Below are 27,890 nucleotides of genomic sequence, written 5' to 3' on the forward strand. Positions count from 1 at the left end.
TTCACCCACAGGACTGCCGACCTCTCATCAACGAGCTGTTGTCACCCACAGGACTGCCGACCTCTCATCAACGAGCTGTTGTCACCCACAGGACTGCCGACCTCTCATCAACGAGCTGTTTTCACCCACAGGACTGCCGACCTCTCATCAACGAGCTGTTGTCACCCACAGGACTGCCGACCTCTCATCACCGAGCTGTTGTCACCCACAGGACTGCCGACCTCTCATCACCGAGCTGTTTTCACCCACAGGACTGCCGACCTCTCTTCAACAAGCTGTTTTCACCCACAGGACTGCCGACCTCTCATCAACGAGCTGTTTTCACCCACAGGACTGCCGACCTCTCTTCAACGAGCTGTTTTCACCCACAGGACTGCCGACCTCTCATCAACGAGCTGTTTTCACCCACAGGACTGCCGACCTCTCTTCAACGAGCTGTTTTCACCCACAGGACTGCCGACCTCTCTTCAACGAGCTGTTTTCACCCACAGGACTGCCGACCTCTCTTCAACGAGCTGTTTTCACCCACAGGACTGCCGACCTCTCATCAACGAGCTGTTTTCACCCACAGGACTGCCGACCTCTCATCAACGAGCTGTTGTCACCCACAGGACTGCCGACCTCTCATCAACGAGCTGTTGTCACCCACAGGACTGCCGACCTCTCATCAACGAGCTGTTTTCACCCACAGGACTGCCGACCTCTCTTCAACGAGCTGTTTTCACCCACAGGACTGCCGACCTCTCATCAACGAGCTGTTTTCACCCACAGGACTGCCGACCTCTCTTCAACGAGCTGTTTTCACCCACAGGACTGCCGACCTCTCTTCAACGAGCTGTTTTCACCCACAGGACTGCCGACCTCTCTTCAACGAGCTGTTTTCACCCACAGGACTGCCGACCTCTCTTCAACGAGCTGTTTTCACCCACAGGACTGCCGACCTCTCTTCAACAAGCTGTTTTCACCCACAGGACTGCCGACCTCTCTTCAACAAGCTGTTTTCACCCACAGGACTGCCGACCTCTCTTCAACGAGCTGTTTTCACCCACAGGACTGCCGACCTCTCTTCAACAAGCTGTTTTCACCCACAGGACTGCCGACCTCTCTTCAACAAGCTGTTTTCACCCACAGGACTGCCGACCTCTCTTCAACGAGCTGTTTTCACCCACAGGACTGCCGACCTCTCATCAACGAGCTGTTTTCACCCACAGGACTGCCGACCTCTCATCAACGAGCTGTTGTCACCCACAGGACTGCCGACCTCTCATCAACGAGCTGTTTTCACCCACAGGACTGCCGACCTCTCTTCAACGAGCTGTTTTCACCCACAGGACTGCCGACCTCTCATCAACGAGCTGTTTTCACCCACAGGACTGCCGACCTCTCATCAACGAGCTGTTTTCACCCACAGGACTGCCGACCTCTCTTCAACGAGCTGTTTTCACCCACAGGACTGCCGACCTCTCATCAACGAGCTGTTTTCACCCACAGGACTGCCGACCTCTCATCAACGAGCTGTTTTCACCCACAGGACTGCCGACCTCTCATCAACGAGCTGTTTTCACCCACAGGACTGCCGACCTCTCATCAACGAGCTGTTTTCACCCACAGGACTGCCGACCTCTCATCAACGAGCTGTTGTCACCCACAGGACTGCCGACCTCTCTTCAACAAGCTGTTTTCACCCACAGGACTGCCGACCTCTCATCAACGAGCTGTTTTCACCCACAGGACTGCCGACCTCTCTTCAACAAGCTGTTTTCACCCACAGGACTGCCGACCTCTCTTCAACAAGCTGTTTTCACCCACAGGACTGCCGACCTCTCTCTTCAACGAGCTGTTTTCACCCACAGGACTGCCGACCTCTCATCAACGAGCTGTTTTCACCCACAGGACTGCCGACCTCTCTTCAACGAGCTGTTTTCACCCACAGGACTGCCGACCTCTCTTCAACAAGCTGTTTTCACCCACAGGACTGCCGACCTCTCTTCAACGAGCTGTTTTCACCCACAGGACTGCCGACCTCTCTTCAACAAGCTGTTTTCACCCACAGGACTGCCGACCTCTCATCAACGAGCTGTTTTCACCCACAGGACCTCTAGTTGTCAATTTGTTGCTTCCTGAGGCACCTCCCACAAGTTGGATTGGCTTGATGGGCACTTCTTACGTACCATACGGTCAAGCTGCTCCCACAACAGCTCAATAGGGTTGAGATCCGGTGACTGTGCTGGCCAATCCATTATAGACAGAATACCAGCTGACTGCTTCTTCTCTAAATAGTTCTTGCATAGTTTGGAGCTGTGCTTTGGGTCATTGTCCTGTTGTAGGAGGAAATTGGCTTCAATTAAGCGCCGTCCACAGGGCGTGGCGTTGCAAAATGGAGTGATAGCCTTCCTTCTTTAAGATCCCTTTTGCCCTGTACAAATCTCCCACTTTACCACCACCAAACCAGCCCCAGACCATCACATTGCCTCCACCATGATGACAGATGGCGTCAAACACTCCTCCAGCATCTTTTCATTTTTTCTGCGTCTCACAAATGTTCTTCTTTGTGATTCGAACACCTCAAACTTAGATTCGTCTGTCCATAACACTTTTTTCTAATCTTCATCTGTTCAGTGTCTGTGTTGTTTTGCCCATCTTTCTTCATCTTTTCTTTTTATTGGCCAGTCTGAGATATGGCTTTTTCTTTGCAACTCTGCCTAGAAGGCCAGCATCCCGGAGTCGCCTCTTCACTGTTGACGTTGAGACTGGTGTTTTGCGGGTACTATTTAATGAAGCTGCCTGGTTGAGGACTTGTGAGGCGTCTGTTTCTCAAACTAGACACTCTAATGTACTTGTCCTCTTGCTCAGTTGTGCACCGGGGCCTCCCACTCCTCTTTCTATTCTGGTTAGGGCCAGTTTGCGCTGTTCTGTGAAGGGAGTAGTACACAGGGTTGTATGAGATCTTCAGTTTCTTGGCAATTTCTCGCATGGAATAGCCTCATTTCTCAGAACAAGAATAGACTGACGAGTTTCAGAAGAAAGGTCTTTGTTTCTGGACATTTTGAGCCTGTAATCGAACCCACAAATGCTGATGTTCCAGATACTCAACTAGTCTAAAGAAGGACAGTTTTATTGCTTCTTTAATCAAAACAACAGTTTTCAGCTGTGCTAACATAATTGCAAAAGGCTTTTCTAATGATCAATTAGCCTTTTAAAATGATAAACTTGGATTAGCTAACACAACGTGCCATTGGAACACAGGAGTGATGGTTGCTGATAATGGACCCCTGTACGCCTATGTAGATATTCCATTAAAAATCAGCCGTTTCCAGCTACAATAATCATTTACAACATTAACAATGTCTGCACTGTATTTCAGATCAATTTGATGATATTTTAAATGGACAAAAAAAGTTTGCTTTTCTTTCAAAAACAAGGACATTTCTAAGTGACCCCAAACTTTTGAACTGTAGTGTGTGTATATATAGACTGAGCTGAATGTTTCTCTTGTAGATCTTGGGGACCGGTCATACCCGGACGTACGTCAAGGAGCACTCCATCGTGGATCCTGAGGAGAAAAAGATGGAGCTTTATTCAACAAATGTGAGTGGAAAGCGGGTTTCCTTCTCTTGTATAATCAGGTTTCTGTTGTTGGTGGTATCTTCATGAACGTTTCATACAAACTCTTGTCTTCTTCTTCTTCGTCCCGCAGATAACTCTAACCAATCTGGTGTCGGTGGATGAAAGACTGGTTTACAGACCTCATCCAGACAACCCAGAGGTGTAAGTAGAAGCAAAGACACAACCTAGCATGATAATACATTACAACCTAACGTGATAATACATTACAACCTAGCGTGATAACACATTACAACCTAGCGTGATAATACATTACTACATTACAACCTAGCATGATAATACATTACTACATTACAACCTAGCGTGATAACACATTACAACCTAGCTACATTACAACCTAGCGTGATAATACATTACAACCTAGCGTGATAATACATTACAACCTAGCATGATAACACATTACTACATTACAACCTAGCGTGATAACACATTACAACCTAGCGTGATAACACATTACAACCTAGCATGATAATACATTACAACCTAGCATGATAATACATTACAACCTAGCATGATAATACATTACAACCTAGCATGATAATAGATTACAACCTAGCATGATAATACATTACAACCTAGCGTGATAATACATTACAACCTAGCATGATAATACATTACAACCTAGCATGATAATACATTACAACCTAGCGTGACAATACATTACAACCTAGCATGATAATACATTACAACCTAGCATGATAATACATTACAACCTAGCATGATAACACATTACAACCTAGCATGATAATACATTACAACCTAGCGTGATAATACATTACAACCTAGCATGATAATACATTACAACCTAGCATGATAATACATTACAACCTAGCATGATAATACATTACAACCTAGCATGATAATACATTACAACCTAGCATGATAACACATTACAACCTAGCATGATAATACATTACAACCTAGCATGATAATACATTACAACCTAGCATGATAACACATTACAACCTAGCATGATAATACATTACAACCTAGCATGATAATACATTACAACCTAGCATGATAATACATTACAACCTAGCATGATAATACATTACAACCTAGCATGATAACACATTACAACCTAGCATGATAATACATTACAACCTAGCATGATAATACATTACAACCTAGCGTGATAACACATTACAACCTAGCGTGATAATACATTACAACCTAGCGTGATAATACATTACAACCTAGCATGATAATACATTACAACCTACATTACAACCTAGCATGATAATACATTACAACCTAGCATGATAACACATTACAACCTAGCATGATAACACATTACAACCTAGCATGATAATACATTACAACCTAGCATGATAATACATTACAACCTAGCATGATAACACATTACAACCTAGCATGATAACACATTACAACCTAGCATGATAATACATTACAACCTAGCGTGATAATACATTACAACCTAGCGTGATAACACATTACAACCTAGCATGATAATACATTACAACCTAGCGTGATAATACATTACAACCTAGCATGATAATACATTACAACCTAGCATGATAATACATTACAACCTAGCATGATAACACATTACAACCTAGCATGATAATACATTACAACCTAGCATGATAATACATTACAACCTAGCGTGATAATACATTACAACCTAGCGTGATAATACATTACAACCTAGCATGATAATACATTACAACCTACATTACAACCTAGCATGATAATACATTACAACCTAGCATGATAACACATTACAACCTAGCATGATAACACATTACAACCTAGCATGATAATACATTACAACCTAGCATGATAATACATTACAACCTAGCATGATAACACATTACAACCTAGCATGATAACACATTACAACCTAGCATGATAATACATTACAACCTAGCGTGATAATACATTACAACCTAGCGTGATAACACATTACAACCTAGCATGATAATACATTACAACCTAGCGTGATAATACATTACAACCTAGCGTGATAATACATTACAACCTAGCATGATAATACATTACAACCTACATTACAACCTAGCATGATAATACTTTACAACCTAGCATGATAATACATTACAACCTAGCATGATAATACATTACAACCTAGCGTGATAATACATTACAACCTAGCGTGATAACACATTACAACCTAGCGTGATAACACATTAAAACCTAGCGTGATAATACATTACAACCTAGCGTGATAATACATTACAACCTAGCGTGATAATACATTACAACCTAGCATGATAATACATTACAACCTAGCATGATAATACATTACAACCTAGCATGATAATACATTACAACCTAGCATGATAATACATTACAACCTAGCGTGATAATACATTACAACCTAGCGTGATAACACATTACAACCTAGCGTGATAATACATTACAACCTAGCGTGATAATACATTACAACCTAGCATGATAATACATTACAACCTAGCATGATAATACATTACAACCTAGCATGATAATACATTACAACCTAGCATGATAATACATTACAACCTAGCATGATAATACATTACAACCTAGCATGATAATACATTACAACCTAGCATGATAATACATTACAACCTAGCATGATAATACATTACAACCTAGCATGATAATACATTACAACCTAGCGTGATAATACATTACAACCTAGCATGATAACACATTACAACCTAGCATGATAATACATTACAACCTGGTATGATAACACATTACAACCTAGCATGATAACACATTACAACCTAGCATGATAATACATTAATAACAACCTAGCATGATTTTATGACACATTTATAGCATCCTAGTATGTGTCGTTTCCACTTCATTTACAAATTAATCTTAACTTGTACAGCAACCTAACTATCTTGTTCCCCCCTCCACCCCCCCTCTGTTCCTCTCAGTGCTGTTCTAACTATCTTGTTCCCCCCTCCACCCCTCCTCTGTCCCTCTCAGTGCTGTTCTAACTATCTTGTTCCCCCCCCCCCCCCTCTGTCCCTCTCAGTGCTGTTCTAACTATCTTGTTCCCCCCTCCACCCCCTCCTCTGTCCCTCTCAGTGCTGTTCTAACTATCTTGTTCCCCCCTCCACCCCTCCTCTGTCCCTCTCAGTACTGTTCTGACCCAGGAGGCCATCATCACAGTAAAAGGAGTCAGTTTGAGCAGTTACCTGGAGGGAATGATGGCTCGCAGAATGTCAGCCAACGCCAGAAAGGTGTGCTACTATCTCTATAGGGTTGGGATGCTCTAAGATCTTCTCTGTCCCTCTACTATCTCTATAGGGTTGGGATGCTATATCTAAGCTCTTCTCTGTCCCTCTACTATCTCTATAGGGTTGGGATGCTATATCTAAGATCTTCTCTGTCCCTCTACTATCTCTATAGGGTTGGGATGCTATATCTAAGATCCTCTCTGTCCCTCTACTATCTCTATAGGGTTGGGATGATGTATCTAAGCTCTTCTCTGTCCCTCTACTATCTCTATAGGGTTGGGATGCTATATCTAAGATCTTCTCTGTCCCTCTACTATCTCTATAGGGTTGGGATGCTCTATCTAAGATCTTCTCTGTCCCTCTACTATCTCTATAGGGTTGGGATGCTCTATCTAAGATCTTCTCTGTCCCTCTACTATCTCTATAGGGTTGGGATGCTATATCTAAGATATTCTCTGTCCCTCTACTATCTCTATAGGGTTGGGATGCTATATCTAAGATCTTCTCTGTCCCTCTACTATCTCTATAGGGTTGGGATGCTATATCTAAGATCTTCTCTGTCCCTCTACTATCTCTATAGGGTTGGGATGCTCTATCTAAGATCTTCTCTGTCCCTCTACTATCTCTATAGGGTTGGGATACTATATCTAAGATCTTCTCTGTCCCTCTACTATCTCTATAGGGTTGGGATGCTCTATCTAAGATCTTCTCTGTCCCTCTACTATCTCTATAGGGTTGGGATGCTATATCTAAGATCTTCTCTGTCCCTCTACTATCTCTATAGGGTTGGGATACTATATCTAAGATCTTCTCTGTCCCTCTACTATCTCTATAGGGTTGGGATGCTATATCTAAGATTTTCTCTGTCCCTCTACTATCTCTGTAGGGTTGGGATGCTATAGAGTGGATCATTCAGAACTCTGAAAGGGAGAACGTTCCTCTATGTGAGCTGTACTGACTCTGGTAACTACTCTTCTCTGGCCTAGCTTAGCAGCACATGACTGCATGCTGCTGAATGGTTTATTGAGACAATGGCTATTATCCTGCTACTTTTCCTTTTTCCCCCATTTCAAGTTCTTCTATCTTGAAAGTTAGGACCACACAAGATCAAATACTTTAAACAATGAAATGGACAAACTTGAAAGCCTGTCAACTACTTTCTGTCGGTTTTTATAGTAACACTTCTGCTATTGTTGCCTGCAGGACGGGCCAATCAGAGGACTGTGTAGACTACATGATCAGGGACTATATCATCCTACACCAAGCAGCCACATGGCAGCTGGGAATCACAACACTCCCTGGTGACCAGACTACATAGAGGACATCACAACACTCCCTGGTGACCAGACTACATAGAGGACATCACAACACTCCCTGGTGACCAGACTACATAGAGGACATCACAACACTCCCTGGTGACCAGACTACATAGAGGACATCACAACACTCCCTGGTGACCAGACTTCATAGAGGACATCACAACACTCCCTGGTGACCAGACTACATAGAGGACATCACAACACTCCCTGGTGACCAGACTACATAGAGGACATCACAACACTCCCTGGTGACCAGACTACATAGAGGACATCACAACACTCCCTGGTGACCAGACTTCATAGAGGACATCACAACACTCCCTGGTGACCAGACTTCATAGAGGACATCACAACACTCCCTGGTGACCAGACTACATAGAGGACATCACAACACTCCCTGGTGACCAGACTACATAGAGGACATCACAACACTCCCTGGTGACCAGACTACATAGAGGACATCACAACACTCCCTGGTGACCAGACTACATAGAGGACATCACAACACTCCCTGGTACCCAGACTACATAGAGGACATCACAACACTCCCTGGTGACCAGACTACATAGAGGACATCACAACACTCCCTGGTGCCCAGACTACATAGAGGACATCACAACACTCCCTGGTGACCAGACTACATAGAGGACATCACAACACTCCCTGGTGACCAGACTTCATAGAGGACATCACAACACTCCCTGGTGACCAGACTACATAGAGGACATCACAACACTCCCTGGTGACCAGACTTCATAGAGGACATCACAACACTCCCTGGTGACCAGACTACATAGAGGACATCACAACACTCCCTGGTGACCAGACTTCATAGAGGACATCACAACACTCCCTGGTGACCAGACTACATAGAGGACATCACAACACTCCCTGGTGACCAGACTTCATAGAGAACATCACAACACTCCCTGGTGACCAGACTACATAGAGGACATCACAACACTCCCTGGTGACCAGACTACATAGAGGACATCACAACACTCCCTGGTGACCAGACTTCATAGAGGACATCACAACACTCCCTGGTGACCAGACTACATAGAGAACATCACAACACTCCCTGGTGACCAGACTTCATAGAGGACATCACAACACTCCCTGGTGACCAGACTTCATAGAGGACATCACAACACTCCCTGGTGACCAGACTACATAGAGGACATCACAACACTCCCTGGTGACCAGACTTCATAGAGGACATCACAACACTCCCTGGTGACCAGACTTCATAGAGGGCATCACAACACTCCCTGGTGACCAGACTTCATAGAGGACATCACAACACTCCCTGGTGACCAGACTTCATAGAGGGCATCACAACACTCCCTGGTGACCAGACTTCATAGAGGGCTTCACAACACTCCTCCGTGCCCATATAGAATGTTGCTGGCTGTCAAGTCAACGATCAATAGAAACTCAAGGGTTATTAATATATCATCAGAAAGACAGCGATCATTGATCCTTCCACAGAAAGACAGCGATCATTGATCCTTCCACAGAAAGACAGCGATCATTGATCCTTCCACAGAAAGACAGCGATCATTGATCCTTCCACAGAAAGACTGCGATCATTGATCCTTCCACAGAAAGACAGCGATCATTGATCCTTCCACAGAAAGACAGCGATCATTGATCCTTCCACAGAAAGACAGCGATCATTGATCCTTCCACAGAAAGACAGCGATCATTGATCCTTCCACAGAAAGACAGCGATCATTGATCCTTCCACAGAAAGACGTCCCTACTGAGGGATGGAGGACAACGTTGATGTCCAGGAGGATATTGATAGGATACAAAGGTCTATGATAAATGTAGGCTGCGTGCCATTTAGGATGCTATTTAGGACGACATTTAGGATGCTATTTAGGACGACATTTAGGATGCTATTTAGGACAACATTTAGGATGCTATTTAGGGTGCATATGTAGTGTGGATATAACACCTCCCCACTCTAACATGTGAATCACATAGAAAAGCTACAAAACGTCATTCTCCATATGAAATGGGGATGGTATTTGCTGTGGAAATGATCTACACTGTATGAAGTATGTATTCAACATTCTCTTATGGGAGGTTCTCCAGTAATCTGTCACAACATTCTCTTATGGGAGGTTCTCCAGGAATCTGTCACAACATTCTCTTATGGGAGGTTCTCCAGGAATCTGTCACAACATTCTCTTACGGGAGGTTCTCCAGGAATCTGTCACAACATTCTCTTATGGGAGGTTCTCCAGGAATCTGTCACAACATTCTCTTATGGGAGGTTCTTCCAGGAATCTGTCACAACATTCTCTCATGGGAGGTTCTCCAGGAATCTGTCACAACATTCTCTTATGGGAGGTTCTCCAGGAATCTGTCACAACATTCTCTTATGGGAGGTTCTTCCAGGAATCTGTCACAACATTCTCTCATGGGAGGTTCTCCAGGAATCTGTCACAGCATTCTCTCATGGGAGGTTCTCCAGGAATCTGTCACAACATTCTCTTATGGGAGGTTCTCCAGGAATCTGTCACAACATTCTCTTATGGGAGGTTCTCCAGGAATCTGTCACAACATTCTCTTATGGGAGGTTCTCCAGGAATCTATCACAACATTCTCTTATGGGAGGTTCTTCAGGAATCTGTCACAAATGTGAATGGTGTCTAGTAGTGTTTCATATTTAAACAAGAGTTTCTTTGACATTTAACACAATGGATATTTCTTTGCACGTAGATAGTCTAGGATTATGAAGGTATATACATTAAAGGAATGTACAGTGACCTCACATAGATAGTCTAGGATTATATAGTGCACTACTTTAGACCAGAGCCCTATTCCCTACATAGTGCACTACCAGAGTCCTATGGCCAACTAAGACACTTAGCTTCTGTAAAACCTCTGCTTTACTGACTGGTGTTTATTTATAGCGTCTTCATATACTTGAATTATCACAGTTGATTTAATTGAATGTTAGAAAGATATTTATTTTTATAACATTGTGAAAATGTATTTTCTTTTTTTATTTATTTAGTTTTTACTTCAGTTCATTTTAGTAAATACTTTCGTGAAACACTTATTTTTCTTAAAATTGCATTGTTGGTTTATGGCTTGTAAATAAGCATTTCACATGTTGTATTCAGCGCATGTGACAAATAACATGAGATTCTGATTTGAAACCTGCTGTGGACTGGTTACTCTCTCTTTACATACACGCAAATTATTAGGAAATATGCAAAAATGATGGCCTATTTAGTCAACCGTCACTGGCCAATGAATAGAGGACCATTCTGCATTACCATCACCGACCAGCCAATAGGACAGAAGATCACGCTGCAGTAAAGTCAAGTCGCCAGATGATGGTGTAATTGAGCTATGACTGACAGAATGCTAGACAACAAACAGTTGAAATGTTGAAGGGAAACTACAGTAGAGTGTTGAAATGTTTTGGATCATATTCTCTGTGTGAGCCCAATATATAAAAAGGGGATTTTAGATTCTGGACTGCATGATAAATACCAGTACCGTATGACATGGGATGCAACTTGGGATCATCGTCATTGCCTAGTTAAAATAAAATAAAAAATAAACCTTGGGATGATCATCACAGCTAGAATAGAACAGTTCAGAACATTTTCGTTAGTACATTTAATTCATATTCCAATAACCTAGGACAAATGACTAAATATTCATGGAGACAGCTAAAACAAAAATCAGTTTGTTTATTTATTGAACAGAAACATGTACACAGAATTACACTGCCTGTATTGGACATTACGCTACTGCCTTGGCATGTATTGGACATTACGCTACTGCCTTGGCAGTGTGAAAAGGGATCTAAGACTACATCCCAAATGGAATGCTAATACTTTTGACCAGGGCTCATATAGTGCACTATATGGGGGGGGGGTCCCATTTGGGATGCAGCCAGAGTCATGATTACAACTCAACAGGTAGTTCCATCATCCTTCCTATACCCATCAACACAGGTTGTTCCATCATCCTTCCTATACCCATCAACACAAGTAATTCCACCATCCTTCCTATACCCATCAACACAGGATATTCAATATGTCAGACACACAAATCATTTAGAAAAGGAAAAACATCTGGGTATAAAAAAAAAAAAGCAGCATCATGCAGGAAGCCATAAATAAACATGTTTTGAATCATTAAAAAAAAGTACCTCAAGCTTTTTAAAATATATTGGTTTTCAAAGCTGCTCGTTCAGTACCATGTCAGTTCTTCTTGTAAATAAATGTCTCCAAGATTAAAAAAGTTAAACAGAAGAATCTGAAAACATCCCACTTTTGTTCTTAACCAGCTGCTCTTGGGCACACCACCATATCTATTATTCTTACTCAGTGTCTTTGTAATATCGTTGGTAAAGCATTGGCAGCTAGTGACTAGACACAAGCAAAATACAACACATTCATACAAAAACCTTTGTAAATATCAAATATATAAAAGTGAAAGAAAAAAAAGGAGGTGGGGGTTGTGTTTAGAAAATATATGCAGTCAACATATCAAAGAATATCATACCAGTCAACTTTGGTGAAAAACACCTTAGAAAAAAAATAACATTCTCCCAAAATGTGTGCCCCCATACCAAAGCTAAAGCCGGATTCTCTCACCTTTCCCAGATTATCAAAAAAGTCTAATGTTGCCAAAAAATGTTAAACATATAAAAACGTTGAAAATGTTTTTGTCCTTGAAATTGAGCCAAACTAAATTACAAACTTCAAATCAGTTAATATATTCCACTACCTTTTTCTATTTGAAAATGAAAGCTATTATGTTTTAGAAATTGGGCTGTCAAAGTTAACTCGTTAATAACGCGTAACATTTGTAATTCCGTAAAAACTAAATTGGGACACCGTTAATCACGTCTCCATTTCTACGTCACACGGACCCTTTTGAGCGCGCGTTTCCACACGGACCGTTTTAAGCGCAACACACAACACGCTCTGTGCCTGGTCACCCCTGGCAGTCAGTGTGACCTCGGTCTCAGTAGCGCTGTCGGGCTCTTGTGGTGCACGACGCGCACAGCTTTGAACAACAGTTAAAAAGGAAAACTGACACGAAGTTCAACCATAAACACATTCCCGGGCGTTTCTTTAGATAACGGCAGAAACATAATTTGTACAAAAGTAGTTAGGTTAGTTATGCTAACGCTAGCTAGCTAACCAAACTAAATGTTTACAATGCCATGTCTGATTGCATCTTGAATCAACTAGCTAGCTACCCACAATTATTTGAATCAAAAACAGGAAATCCATTCCATGTACCGAACGTTACTGTTTTAGTTTTCAGGTTATTAAGTTCAGAAAAGTATCCCAATTCTAGTAGCGGCTTGTGACTAGTTGATGTTGAAGAACATGGATCGGTATCCTAGGCTAGATCTAATAGCTGTATTATATTTGACATGACCTCAAGACCTGTCTGATCGGTTGTTCATTGTATTCTGTAGAAGTCGTAACATCGGACAGGTTTAAAAGCTCGTTGTCTCCATGGATACAGTTCTATTTTCCTTATAGTCAACACTCCAATCAGAAATTGGGAGAACACTCATTTAGAATGCCGGAAGCTTTCAGGACTTGAGTGTGTGTGTGGCAAATGAGGAAGTGTTAAACTTCAAGAACATTGATAAGAGGGAGTAGGCCTACTGAAACATTGGGAGCGTTACCATCTATGTTAGCAGTGACTTTTGTGTTGTTTATAGTTTATATTCCATTAAAAACATTGATACAGATTAGTTTTGTCTCTTTCCCTTACAATCCAAATATAGTAAAATTTAAAAAATGTAATTAAAATGTAGGGCCAAATTTGATCAAATAAAAAAATTATTACTAATGCTATTAACTCTATTAATTATTTTAATCGTTTGACAGCCCCTATTTAAAACTAAACAAATTCACTTTTCGCAAATTATTTCCTTTCTGGAAAACGTTTAAACTTAGTATGCTGTTACGGTAGCCATGCCATAACTGCACTCAGGAAGAGAAGTGCATTTAATTTGAATATAAAAAAGGACCAAACTTATTTAATAAACTTCAGAGTACTCTGTTCCGCCTCATCCCCCTCCTCTTGTTCCACCTCTCTTTGATCAGTTTGTCAAGTTCACTTGTTCTCAGCTGTAGAACTCCAGCTCCCAGAATCCTCAGCTCTCACAGCCAAGAATTTGATTGCATCATTTCTCCACTGCTTCCTCTCCCCAGTGTCACGGTGACCAGGAATCAAATGCACCATCACCACTATACACATACTAAAAGGGCCTGTTTGAATCCATTTGACCGCACTATAAACAGTTCTTTACTGTATGTACAAAAAGTCACTCAGGCTCTGTGTGGCTCTCAGAACTTGAAGAGGTTGATAAAGCCTTGTGGAGAAACAGGCTTACAGCAGCTCTCTGTGTTGTTGGCTGTGCACGGGTGGTTCGTATCCTGAAACCACACAGAGAGAGAATTTAGTATAGTAAATTAATTCTAAAGAAACATAAATAACTTTGTCTAATTACTACTATGTAATAAGAAAGTGTTACTTGTATATGAATTGAGAGAGAGCACACGAGAAAGAGAGCGAGACAGAGACAGAGAAAGAGACAGAGACAGAGACAGAGAGAGAAGAGACAGAGACAGAGAGACAGAGAGAAAGAAAGTGATGCTGGAATGAGATATACTGAAGTGTTCCCAACGCTACCTTCCAGAAGAGGATGTGGCAGTGTGTGCAGAACTGCAGGGTTTCACTGTATTGCTCTCTGACAGGGTAGCAGCGACACAGCTTAAAGTACATCTTCTTCCACTCCAACTGGCCCTTGTCTGACACCATCAGACGCTTACGGATCTGCACAGAGAACACACACACACACACACACAACCTTGAGTCATGTTTTTACTCCATGGCCTTTTGAGTGGCAGATCAGAAGTGTTGTCCTGTTTGTAAAATGCTTACAGCTTTTGAGATATGCACTGAAACAATACTAGATGCATTCAGCTTGTGTTAATTGCTTCTTAACTATGTGGTGAAGAGCTGGGTTCAATGAGGCTTCATTAACAGTCAAGCAGAACGGGTATCCATTTATTCCATTAGACCATGACGACCCAAACTGTCCATGAATGCATGTGAAGAGACGTGAGGGCGTGCGGAGGTACAGTGCATTACGAAGTCATTCAGACCCCTTGATCTTTAACACATTTTGTTACGTTACAGCCTTATTTTAACACGGATCACAAGTCCCTACAAGAATAATAAACAAACTAACATTTGACCAACTGGGGGACATTTTGTTAGTCCCAACAAGGTCAAATACTATTTCTAGGGGGTTTAAGTGTTAAGGTTAGAATTAGGTTAAGGGTTAGGAGCTAGGGTTAGAGTTTCAGGGTTAAGGTTAAGGAAAATAAGATTTTAAAAATGGGACTGAATTGTGTGTCCTCACAAAGTTAGTTATACAAGACTGCGTGTGTGTCTGTGTAACCAATGTGAAATGGCTAGCTAGTTAGCGGTGGTGCGCGCTAATAGCGTTTCAATCGGTGACGTCACTCGCTTTGAGACCTTGAAGTAGTGGCTCCCCTTGCTCTGCAAGGGCCGCGGCTTTTGTGGAGCGATGGGTAACGATGCTTCGTGGGTGACTGTTGTTGATGTGTGCAGAGGGTCGGTCCCTGGTTCGCGCCCGGGGCGGGGCGAGGGGACGGACTAAAGTTATACTGTTACATCTCTGTATGTATAAATAAATCAAAGTCTGTACCTGTCTGTCAGTGAAGTGGTGCTGGCAGAGCCTCTTCCACAGCAGCCTGTCCTCAGTGAGTTGTCCCAGGTCTGGAGTCACCTGTCCCAGACTGACCAGGTCCCGGCCATCTGACAGACGCTCCATGATGTTCAGCTGCAGGTTGACAGGCAGGTCTGTTAGGCTCATACCCTTAGACACCGGCTGGAGGAGGGGGACACAGAGACTTACATAGGGTGGAAGCTTTTGGTTTGGCTTCCTTTCCACCTTCAGCAATAATATATTCCTTATATCCATTCAAATTAAAGGGGAAGGCATCTCTAGTCCTGGGGGTGTCAATATCAGTGATTGGCTGAATTCCAACCTACCTGGTCTCACAGGTCTAAAACAAAGAAGGTAAATCCAGAAACGTGGGAATACCTGCAGCATTCCAGGACCAGAGCGGCCTTCCCCACATTCTAATGGAGCGGCCTTCCCCCACATTCTAATGGAGCGGCCCTCCCCCCCGCATTCTAATGGAGCGGCCCTCCCCCCCGCATTCTAATGGAGCGGCCCTCCCCCCCGCATTCTAATGGAGCGGCCCTCCCCCCCGCATTCTAATGGAGCGGCCCTCCCCCCCGCATTCTAATGGAGCGGCCCTCCCCCCCGCATTCTAATGGAGCGGCCCTCCCCCCCGCATTCTAATGGAGCGGCCCTCCCCCCCGCATTCTAATGGAGCGGCCCTCCCCCCCGCATTCTAATGGAGCGGCCCTCCCCCCCCATTCTAATGGAGCGGCCTTCCCCCCCATTCTAATGGAGCGGCCCCCCCCCCCCATTCTAATGGAGCGGCCTCCCCCCCCATTCTAATAGAGCGGCCCCCCCCCCCCATTCTAATAGAGCGGCCCCCCCCCCCCATTCTAATAGAGCGGCCCCCCCCCCCATTCTAATAGAGCGGCCCCCCCCCCCATTCTAATAGAGCGGCCTCCCCCCCCATTCTAATGGAGCGGCCTTCCCCCCCATTCTAATGGAGCGGCCTTCCCCCCCATTCTAATGGAGCGGCCTTCCCCCCCATTCTAATGGAGCGGCCTTCCCCCCCATTCTAATGGAGCGGCCTTCCCCCCCATTCTAATGGAGCGGCCTTCCCCCCCATTCTAATGGAGCGGCCTTCCCCCCCATTCTAATAGAGCGGCCTTCCCCCCCATTCTAATAGAGCGGCCTTCCCCCCCATTCTAATAGAGCGGCCTTCCCCCCCATTCTAATAGAGCGGCCTTCCCCCCCATTCTAATAGAGCGGCCTTCCCCCCCATTCTAATAGAGCGGCCTTCCCCCCCATTCTAATAGAGCGGCCTTCCCCCCCATTCTAATAGAGCGGCCTTCCCCCCCATTCTAATAGAGCGGCCTTCCCCCCCATTCTAATAGAGCGGCCTTCCCCCCCATTCTAATAGAGCGGCCTTCCCCCCCATTCTAATAGAGCGGCCTTCCCCCCCATTCTAATAGAGCGGCCTTCCCCCCCATTCTAATAGAGCGGCCTTCCCCCCCATTCTAATAGAGCGGCCTTCCCCCCCATTCTAATAGAGCGGCCTTCCCCCCCATTCTAATAGAGCGGCCTTCCCCCCCATTCTAATAGAGCGGCCTTCCCCCCCATTCTAATAGAGCGGCCTTCCCCCCCATTCTAATAGAGCGGCCTTCCCCCCCATTCTAATAGAGCGGCCTTCCCCCCCATTCTAATAGAGCGGCCTTCCCCCCCATTCTAATAGAGCGGCCTTCCCCCCATTCTAATAGAGCGGCCTTCCCCCCCATTCTAATAGAGCGGCCTTCCCCCCCATTCTAATAGAGCGGCCTTCCCCCCCATTCTAATAGAGCGGCCTTCCCCCCCATTCTAATAGAGCGGCCTTCCCCCCCATTCTAATAGAGCGGCCTTCCCCCCCATTCTAATAGAGCGGCCTTCCCCCCCATTCTAATAGAGCGGCCTTCCCCCCCATTCTAATAGAGCGGCCTTCCCCCCCATTCTAATAGAGCGGCCTTCCCCCCCATTCTAATAGAGCGGCCCTCCCCCCCATTCTAATAGAGCGGCCCTCCCCCCCATTCTAATAGAGCGGCCTTCCCCCCCATTCTAATAGAGTGGCCTTCCCCCCCATTCTAATAGAGTGGCCTTCCCCCCCATTCTAATAGAGTGGCCTTCCCCCCCATTCTAATAGAGTGGCCTTCCCCCCCATTCTAATAGAGTGGCCTTCCCCCATATTCTAATAGAGTCTTTCATTTCCTTGACAGATTCCTTTTCATCCTGTTCAACCCTGTTGATCTGAATGTTGTCTAGCTGTTGTTGCCACTGTAGGATGTTCTCCATGCTAACTAACTAACTAACTAACTAGCTGTGCCTGTCCTACTCACCCTGTTGATCTGAATATTGTCCAGCTGTTGTTGCCACTGTAGGATGTTCTCCATGCGATGGACCCAACAGTTGATGTTCCCCACCAGAACAGACTTCCCCATATCCTGCACCAGGCCACACAGAGACACGTACAGGGTCTGAAGGAGCTCCTTGATGGGACGAACATTCTGCTGGTCATCTAGGACTGTGGAGGGAGAGGACAGGAGAAACATGTTCAGCAACTCTCAGGAAGACAAAATGGCAGTAGATTTCAATAGTACTTCTAAAACGTTGTATTATGAATGTGTTATTGTTAAGGACACACCGTGTCAATGCAGTGAATACACACGGTGTTCTGTGTCCCTCGGCAGTGCTATTTACACCCCCCGTTCTAGTGCTATTTACACCCCCCGTTCTAGTGCTATTTACACCCCCCGTTCTAGCGCTATTTACACCCCCCGTTCTAGTGCTATTTACACCCCCCGTTCTAGTGCTATTTACGCCCGCCCCCCCGTTCTAGTGCTATTTACACCCCCCGTTCTAGTGCTATTTACACCCCCCGTTCTAGTGCTATTTACACCCCCCGTTCTAGCGCTATTTACGCCCCCCGTTCTAGTGCTATTTACACCCCCCGTTCTAGTGCTATTTACACCCCCCGTTCTAGCGCTATTTACGCCCGCCCCCCCGTTCTAGTGCTATTTACACCCCCCGTTCTAGCGCTATTTACGCCCGCCCCCCCGTTCTAGTGCTATTTACACCCCCCGTTCTAGTGCTATTTACACCCCCCGTTCTAGCGCTATTTACGCCCGCCCCCCCGTTCTAGTGCTATTTACACCCCCCGTTCTAGCGCTATTTACGCCCGCCCCCCCGTTCTAGTGCTATTTACACCCCCCGTTCTAGCGCTATTTACGCCCGCCCCCCCGTTCTAGTGCTATTTACGCCACCCGTTCTAGATCTACCAACGGGCTCATAGCATTACCTAAACAACCTGATCCTTTGTTTAGCTGAAGGAACATTTAGTTTACAAAATCAGACCACAGAGGACTGTGTATTGACTGTTCTTATTTCCACTGAGAACCATTATGTCGTGGCCATGAATCGTTACACCTCCTATCATTTAAAACACACGCTGGTCAGCGAGCTGATGGTTCAATGGGTTTTGATGACATTTACATGACCTGGTCTCTTGAGCATGATAAGAGGTAGTATGGAGGTCGTAGTGCCCCACAGACCTGGTCATTGAGGTTGTTGACATGATAAGAGGAAGTATGCAGGTACACAATAATAAACTAGGAAGTCATGAAGAAAATTAGAGAAGGTGGAGACAGACGGAGTTTGAAACAGAAAGAGAGCTCACCTTTCTGCACTACTCTCTCCAGGATGTTCATGTAATTTTTCTGAGCCACTCCGCTGAGCGAGGGCAGCTGGGACTTGGCAATGAGCTCCAGCAACTAGAGAGAGAGAGGAGAGAGAGAGAGGAGAGAGAGAGAGGAGAGAGAGCGAGACAGAAAACAGACATAAATATCAGCAGGTCTACTGTCAGACTCACAGACTCTCTGTTCCTCCATTACTTACTGTTTGCTATGCTTCTCTGTCTCTGCGTCACAAATAGCAAGGCCCTGGTCAAAAGCAGTGCACTACTAAGGGAATAGGGTGCCATTTGTGACTCAAGCTGTTCCTTCATGACTTACTGCTTATTATGCTTCTCTCTCTCTGTATGTGTGGAAAGACAGACGGGGCTCATTTCAAAACAACAATCTCCAGGTCTCTATCAGCAGACTGTAGGAACGGAGGAGGTGTCTCCAGGTCTCTATCAGCAGACTGTAGGAACGGAGGAGGTGTCTCCAGGTCTCTATCAGCAGACTGTAGGAACGGAGGAGGTGTCTCCAGGTCTCTATCAGCAGACTGTAGGAACGGAGGAGGTGTCTCCAGGTCTCTATCAGCAGACTGTAGGAACGGAGGAGGTGTCTCCAGGTCTCTATCAGCAGACTGTAGGAACGGAGGAGGTGTCTCCAGGTCTCTATCAGCAGACTGTAGGAACGGAGGAGGTGTCTCCAGGTCTCTATCAGCAGACTGTAGGAACGGAGGAGGTGTCTCCAGGTCTCTATCAGCAGACTGTAGGAACGGAGGAGGTGTCTCCAGGTCTCTATCAGCAGACTGTAGGAACGGAGGAGGTGTCTCCAGGTCTCTATCAGCAGACTGTAGGAACGGAGGAGGTGTCTCCAGGTCTCTATCAGCAGACTGTAGGAACGGAGGAGGTGTCTCCAGGTCTCTATCAGCAGACTGTAGGAACGGAGGAGGTGTCTCCAGGTCTCTATCAGCAGACTGTAGGAACGGAGGAGGTGTCTCCAGGTCTCTATCAGCAGACTGTAGGAACGGAGGAGGTGTCTCCAGGTCTCTATCAGCAGACTGTAGGAACGGAGGAGGTGTCTCCAGGTCTCTATCAGCAGACTGTAGGAACGGAGGAGGTGTCTCCAGGTCTCTATCAGCAGACTGTAGGAACGGAGGAGGTGTCTCCAGGTCTCTATCAGCAGACTGTAGGAACGGAGGAGGTGTTTGGAAACTCTACACCTGGCTAGAACTCTCTAGCCCATCATGACTCAGTGGATACACAGACACATTCTTCAAAGGGACATCTATGCATGAATCCTATAGGGGCTTGAGAGAGTGTGTGTGTCTCTCCCCCTGTGTGTTTACATGCCTACAGTATCCCTGTCACTTTAATGAAACCACTAGAACACTGTACACCACAGCCAGGGCAGGGCGTCTAGTACAACACAGTGTACACCACAGCCAGAGCAGGGCGTCTAGTACAACACAGTGTACACAACAGCCAGGGCAGGGCGTCTAGTACAACACAGTGTACACCACAGCCAGGGCAGGGTGTCTAGTACAACACAGTGTACACCACAGCCAGGGCAGGGCGTCTAGTACAACACAGTGTACACCACAGCCAGGGCAGGGTGTCTAGTACAACACAGTGTACACCACAGCCAGGGCAGGGCGTCTAGTACAACACAGTGTACACCACAGCCAGGGCAGGGCGTCTAGTACAACACAGTGTACACCACAGCCAGGGCAGGGCGTCTAGTACAACACAGTGTACACCACAGCCAGGGCAGGGTGTCTAGTACAACACAGTGTACACCACAGCCAGGGCAGGGTGTCTAGTACAATACAGTGTACACTACGGCCAGGGTGGCATGTGTGGCATGCAACAACAGACACAGCTACTGACATCATGGAGAAACGGGTCCTTACAACATCTCTGGACAGGACATGTGACCATTGTCAGCAGCCCCCAGCACAGCACAAGAACCCCTTAAGGAGTCCACATGCTTCCCATCCCATCCCAAATATGTTTTTGTTCTTCGGTGAGTTTTTTTTTGCGGTTGTTAGTGCAGAACATTTTGTCTCAAGGCAAGCCTCAGTCGGTAGCCTCAGTCTACACCCCTTCGCCAGTGATTGGTCAACAGTAGGACTTCAGTTGAAGTGATTGGTCAACAGTAGGACTTCAGTTGAAGTGATTGTTTTCCTTCAACGAAGAACAAAATCGTTTTCATGCAAAAAAAAATTCCACTTGAAAAGTATTGAACCAAACATCTTGGTTAGATTGTAAAATTGTGTGACTAAGATCTCCTCTGTAAAAATGAATGACAGATTGGGGGCGGATCCCGAGTGGCGCAGCGGTTTAAGAGGCGTCACTACAGACCCGGGTTCGTTCCCAGGCGGTGTCACAAACGGCCGTGATCGGGAGTCCCATAAGGCGGCGCACAATTGGCACAGCGTCGTCCGGGTTAGGGGAGGGATTGGCGGGGGGGGGGGGCTTTACTTGGCTTATCGCGTTCTAGCGACTCCTTGTGGCGGGCCGGGCGCCTGCAGGCTGACTTCCTGTCATCAGTTGAACAGTGTATCCTCCGACACATTGGTGCGGCTGGCTTCCGGGTTAAGCAGGCGGGTGTTGTGAAGTGTGGTTTGACGGGTCACGTTTCGGAGGACGCGTGACTCGACCGTCGCCTCCCGAGCCCGTAGGGGAGATGCAGCGACGATGAGACAAGATCGTAATTGAGAAAAAGGAAGTAAAATAAAACAAATATATAATAATTACTGACAGATTTATTGAGTCATCTGAGATTCATTCTGACTATTTTTAGGAAGTCTATAATGGCTACAGCATCTCAAAATGGACGCCTTTCCCTCGTTTTTCCAAGCGAAGGTCTGTTATTCAGTTCGACTAGGCGCCAGCCAAACTGAAGCATGTGGAAGGCTTTACCCTCCACCCCCTCCCTCAAGTGTCAGTGTGTGTATCTCTGTGTGGAGGAATGGCAGCAGAAAGTCAGGACATTGTGTGACACAGTGTGCCTCTCCTCCTCCCTCCACTTCACAGCCCCAACAAATTTCTGTGTGTGAAGGAATGGCAGCAGTAGGTCAGGACAATGTGTGTCAGTGTGTGGAGGAATGGCAGCAGTAGGTCAGGACATTGTGTCAGTGTGTGGAGGAATGGCAGCAGTAGGTCATGACATTGTGTCAGTGTGTGGAGGAATGGCAGCAGTAGGTCAGGACATTGTGTCAGTGTGTGGAGGAATGGCAGCAGTAGGTCAGGACATTGTGTCAGTGTGGAGGAATGGCAGCAGTAGGTCAGGACATTGTGTCAGTGTGTGGAGGAATGGCAGCAGTAGGTCAGGACATTGTGTCAGTGTGGAGGAATGGCAGCAGTAGGTCAGGACATTGTGTCAGTGTGGAGGAATGGCAGCAGTAGGTCAGGACATTGTGTCAGTGTGGAGGAATGGCAGCAGTAGGTCAGGACATTGTGTCAGTGTGTGGAGGAATGGCAGCAGTAGGTCAGGACATTGTGTCAGTGTGTGGAGGAATGGCAGCAGTAGGTCAGGACATTGTGTCAGTGTGGAGGAATGGCAGCAGTAGGTCAGGACATTGTGTCAGTATGGAGGAATGGCAGCAGTAGGTCAGGACATTGTGTCTGAGAGTGGAGGAATGGCAGCAGTAGGTCAGGACATTGTGTCTGAGAGTGGAGGAATGGCAGCAGTAGGTCAAGACATTGTGTCAGTGTGGAGGAATAGCAGCAGTAGGTCAGGACATTGTGTCAGTGTGGAGGAATGGCAGCAGTAGGTCAGGACATTGTGTCAGTGTGTGGAGGAATGGCAGCAGTAGGTCAGGACATTGTGTCAGAGTGTGGAGGAATGGCAGCAGTAGGTCAGGACATTGTGTCAGTGTGTGGAGGAATGGCAGCAGTAGGTCAGGACATTGTGTCAGTGTGTGGAGGAATGGCAGCAGTAGGTCAGGACATTGTGTCAGTGTGTGGAGGAATGGCAGCAGTAGGTCAGGACATTGTGTCAGAGTGTGGAGGAATGGCAGCAGTAGGTCAGGACATTGTGTCAGTGTGTGGAGGAATGGCAGCAGTAGGTCAGGACATTGTGTCAGTGTGTGGAGGAATGGCAGCAGTAGGTCAGGACATTGTGTCAGAGTGGAGGAATGGCAGCAGTAGGTCAGGACATTGTGTCTGAGAGTGGAGGAATGGCAGCAGTAGGTCAGGACATTGTGTCTGAGAGTGGAGGAATGGCAGCAGTAGGTCAGGACATTGTGTCAGAGTGGAGGAATGGCAGCAGTAGGTCAGGACATTGTGTCAGTATGGAGGAATGGCAGCAGTAGGTCAGGACATTGTGTCAGTATGGAGGAATGGCAGCAGTAGGTCAGGACATTGTGTATATATGTGTGTACTTTTAGCCACCAGTCTACACTAACTAAACGTCACCGTAGCTCTGTCAGTCTCCATTTCCACTAACCCAGAGAGTATTGTCTAATAGATCAACGTGTAGCTGTGTTAACCCAGAGATTATTGCCTAATAGATCAACGTGTAGCTGTGTTAACCCAGAGAGTATTGCCTAATAGATCAACGTGTAGCTGTGTTAACCCAGAGAGTATTGCCTAATAGATCAACGTGTAGCTGTGTTAACCCAGAGAGTATTGCCTAATAGATCAACGTGTAGCTGTGTTAACCCAGAGAGTATTGTCTAATAGATCAACGTGTAGCTGTGTTAACCCAGAGAGTATTGCCTAATAGATCAACATGTAGCTGTGTTAACCCAGAGAGTATTGCCTAATAGATCAACGTGTAGCTGTGTTAACCCAGAGAGTATTGCCTAATAGATCAACGTGTAGCTGTGTTTCCATGATCGTTGTTGCGTCACCCTATGGGCCCTGCTTAAAAAGTAGTGCACTATATAGGGAATAGGGTTCCATAGGGCTCTGGTCTAAAGTAGTGCACTATATAGGGAATAGGGTGCCATAGGGCTCTGGTCTAAAGTAGTGCACTATATTGTCTAAAGTAGTGCACTATATTGGGAATACGGTGCCATTTGGGGTCCTGGACAAAGTAGTGTACTACATTATATAGGGAATAGAGTGCTATATGGGACGCAGTAGTAAACCTGATCTGCGCGGTAAAACCTGATCTGCGCGGTAAAACCTGATCTGCGCGGTAAAACCTGATCTGCGCGGTAAAACCTGATCTGCGCGGTAAAACCTGATCTGCGCGGTAAAACCTGATCTGCGCGGTAAACATGATCTGCGCGGTAAAACCTGATCTGAGCGGTAAAACCTGATCTGCGCGGTGAAACCTGATCTGTGCGGTAAACATGATCTGCGGTGATCTGCGTTAAACCTGATCTGCAGTAAACCTGATCTGCGTGACCGAGAACCTCACTAATACCATGCAGCAGCAGTAGTACACTAACCTGGACAACCCATCCCAGACCAATATATATCGGCCCCTACTACCGTTACCTAGATATTATTCTGATGATCGTCTGTACTTACTGTTCAGAATAATCTAGTTCTCTTTTAAAAATCAACAGAGAGACGTGTTCAAAGCAAACCACCAAACACACCGTATCTCTCTCTCCCTCACGGTCTCTCTCTCGCTCCTTCACAGTCCGCTGTGAGTTAAGAGAATATCTCCAAAGAGCCTCGTCTGGAGAGAAGTGATAAGGCCCAGAGAGACAGAAACAGCAGAGAGACAGAAACAGCAGAGAGACAGAAACAGCAGAGAGACAGAAACAGCAGAGAGACAGAAACAGCAGAGAGACAGAAACAGCAGAGAGACAGAAACAGCAGAGAGACAGAAACAGCAGAGAGACAGAAACAGCAGAGAGACAGAAACAGCAGAGAGACAGAGATGAAGCAAGGAAGAGAAGAGAGCGAGCAAGAGACCTACACACCCAGAACATAACACAACCCTTTAAACACCCCTCAGTACTGTGTCTGAGGTTAACCCTTTAACAAGGTTAAAACCCCTACTCTCTGTGGTAACACCCTTTAATGTTCAACACTACATTAGTATGAATGCACAATGTGATATTTGTCATTTTCCTAAGGTGACGTCGAAGGACAATTCACATCCTCAGATGGACAATAAAGTTATGCTCCCATCTCATAGGAATCCTCAGAAGAACAATAAAGTTATGTTCCCATCTCATAGTAATCCTCAGATGGACAATATAGTTATGTTCCCATCTCATAGTAATCCTCAGATGGACAATAAAGTTATGTTCCCATCTCATGGTAATCCCTTCATGATGATTTAACACAGAAGCAGAAGGGAGAAGTCAACTCACCCGTACGACATAGTTGAACCTCCTGTTGTCCTTGATGGCACTGCAGAAGTCCAGCCGGTTGAACGCTTCTCCCAGAGTGCAGTAACCATGACGCTGGGATAATTAAGACGATCAGGTATTAGTGTCTGGTTCACTGCAACAGGGTATACCGTAACTGTTTATGTTTACAATGACAATGTTAATAAAAAAGACAAAAGAGTCCTTCCTTACCTCTTTAGTGCTTCCTTTGTGGACGTAAATCCATTTCTCTTTGTGGAAATCTGTACGTAAAAGGAGAGTGTGTTATTGAAGACGTTCATGAAAAAGCATCACCGTGCTGAGGACCATTTCCTGTGTACATTTCTTTATAATGTCATTGGCCAGTACTGTAATAGTGTAGATTAAAATTTACAAGGAATCTTGGCGTTGTTGTTCATGAAGTCTTTCCTTCTCTTCTTAGCTGCCATGTCGTACGTGAGAGACAGACGCAGATTCTCCTGGAAGCACTCGTCCTCTGTTTTGCAATAGCTGGAAGACAAGACCATACATCCTGTTAGCAATAGCTGGAAGACAGACCGTACACCCTGTTAGCAATGGCTGGAAGACAGACCATACATCCTGTTAGCAATGGCTGGAAGACAGACCATACACCCTGTTAGCAATAGCTGGAAGACAGACCGTACACCCAGTTAGCAATAGCTGGAAGACAGACCGTACACCCAGTTAGCAATAGCTGGAAGACAGACCGTACACGTCTGGTGTACAAAAAGCTAAACTTATGTACTTAAAAACATTAAAAAAATATAAAAAAATTCTCATTGTATGACATGTTTTTGAGAAAAATTCTCATTTGAGATGATGATACTATGGTTTTCCCAATAGGTAGGCATATAGTTGGCTTTCTATTTGCCTGGAGTCAGGATACACTGTAATTCCAACAGATGTCTACTAATCCCATCACTTGTACCGTAGTTATTTATAGCACAATGATTAACGAGTAGGAACACAGGCTCAAACACACAATAACAGCAATAGCGGTCTCCTGCTTAGCCACAGTTTAACAGCGAGAGCAAATACCGTGTTGTGAGTAACGTCACATAGGTTTATATCACTTATCTATGTATCTCTTATTTTAGAGGTAGACTGGATATCAAATTGTCAATATGTATATATTTTATATCTTTCTCTGTCCCCCTGCCGCAATCTCTCAATTCAAGGGGCTTTATTGGCATGGGGAAACGTATGTTAACATTGCCAACGCAAGTGAAGTAGATAATAAACAAAAGTGTGTCTCTCTCTCTATCGCTCTCTCAGAGCATTAAACGGGAAAATTCCTTGGATAACTTGATGGCGCACTTCTGTTGTTCTCAGTGTCACTAGCTGGTGTCGACGCTGCTCAAGTCAAACTGTATCAGGAAGCACAAACATAACAACAATAAATTCAGTTTCCGATACTGACCTCACGTCTGAGTCATTGCTGTTTTTGTCGTCTGAAGAATAGTTTTTCCATCCCTCTTCAGTTTTAACCCAGCTCTGACCGGGGGACCGCCAATCCTGTCCAAGAAAAGGCATTCTCGACAGTTTAAATCAACAGCGCCGAAAGAAAATTACACCTCCGACTTTTATGTTGAAGAACGTTAAATGTTGTAAGATACAGGTTTGTTTTTTGTCTCCCCGTCTGGTCTTCAATAACGTGTTTGATGTCTTGTCTAGTATTGTGACTGCGCAGCGGCCTTTATATTCGCCAGTGAACAATCCGGAAAGTCAACACTTGAGCTCCTCCCCCCGTTTGGAAACGGTGCAGAAACACGTGGCTTTGTTTATCTTCTTCACTATTGCAAAACGACCCAGGGAAGGAATACTGTCACCCACAATGGGTGTTTGGGGGCAAATGGCATGTGCTGGAAGAAACATTAACCATTTTATACTGCTGAATCAGAGCTTTTTCATTTGACCTAGACACAACACACCCTTCTTGATGACTTAGTTAAAATAATCTTATGGCAAATAAATAAATAAAAAACTCCAGAACTCCTCCCTTCCCATAACTCC

General features: G+C 45.3%; 2 protein-coding genes across 8 annotated transcripts in view; one reads left to right on the plus strand and one right to left on the minus strand.

The window, feature by feature from the left end:
* LOC139572814 (PRELI domain containing protein 3A-like) overlaps positions 1-11,334 on the plus strand; it is a 15,629-nt gene extending 4,295 nt beyond the window's left edge. For 3 of the 7 annotated variants that reach the window (XM_071395599.1, XM_071395603.1, XM_071395602.1), the window contains exons 3-6: positions 3,499-3,588; positions 3,698-3,768; positions 6,740-6,842; positions 8,043-11,334. In XM_071395599.1, the coding sequence (XP_071251700.1) occupies positions 3,499-3,588; positions 3,698-3,768; positions 6,740-6,842; positions 8,043-8,144 (366 nt within the window). In that variant the 3' untranslated portion in view covers positions 8,145-11,334. Of the gene's footprint in view, positions 1-3,498; positions 3,589-3,697; positions 3,769-6,739; positions 6,843-6,909; positions 7,040-7,725; positions 7,803-8,042 lie in introns of those variants that run through there. The other 4 variants (XR_011674494.1, XR_011674493.1, XM_071395600.1 and 1 more) reach the window with 4 other exon arrangements.
* Positions 11,335-11,851: 517 nt separating this feature from the next.
* fbxo32 (F-box protein 32) lies at positions 11,852-27,598 on the minus strand. The gene is made up of 9 exons (XM_071395594.1): positions 27,298-27,598; positions 26,251-26,366; positions 26,070-26,119; positions 25,860-25,952; positions 19,585-19,678; positions 18,248-18,432; positions 15,900-16,082; positions 14,855-14,998; positions 11,852-14,598 (listed from the first exon to the last, which is right to left on the minus strand). Exons 1-9 carry the CDS (start codon positions 27,408-27,410, stop codon positions 14,509-14,511), a joined length of 1,068 nt encoding a protein of 355 aa, XP_071251695.1. The 5' UTR covers positions 27,411-27,598; the 3' UTR covers positions 11,852-14,508.
* Positions 27,599-27,890: the final 292 nt, after the last annotated feature.

This window comes from Salvelinus alpinus, chromosome 4 (genome assembly GCF_045679555.1).
Source record: "Salvelinus alpinus chromosome 4, SLU_Salpinus.1, whole genome shotgun sequence".
Lineage (NCBI taxonomy): Eukaryota > Metazoa > Chordata > Actinopteri > Salmoniformes > Salmonidae > Salvelinus > Salvelinus alpinus.

Bases quoted from the DNA above. Each gene is read 5' to 3' on its own strand.
- fbxo32 (XM_071395594.1), bottom strand. From the start codon at position 27,410: ATGCCTTTTCTTGGACAGGATTGGCGGTCCCCCGGTCAGAGCTGGGTT. The intron at 16,083-18,247 runs GTGAGTAGGACA...CCCCTCCTCCAG, and splicing joins ACAATATTCAGATCAACAGG to CCGGTGTCTAAGGGTATGAG. The intron at 14,599-14,854 runs GTAGCGTTGGGA...GTGTGGTTTCAG, and splicing joins GCCACATCCTCTTCTGGAAG to GATACGAACCACCCGTGCAC.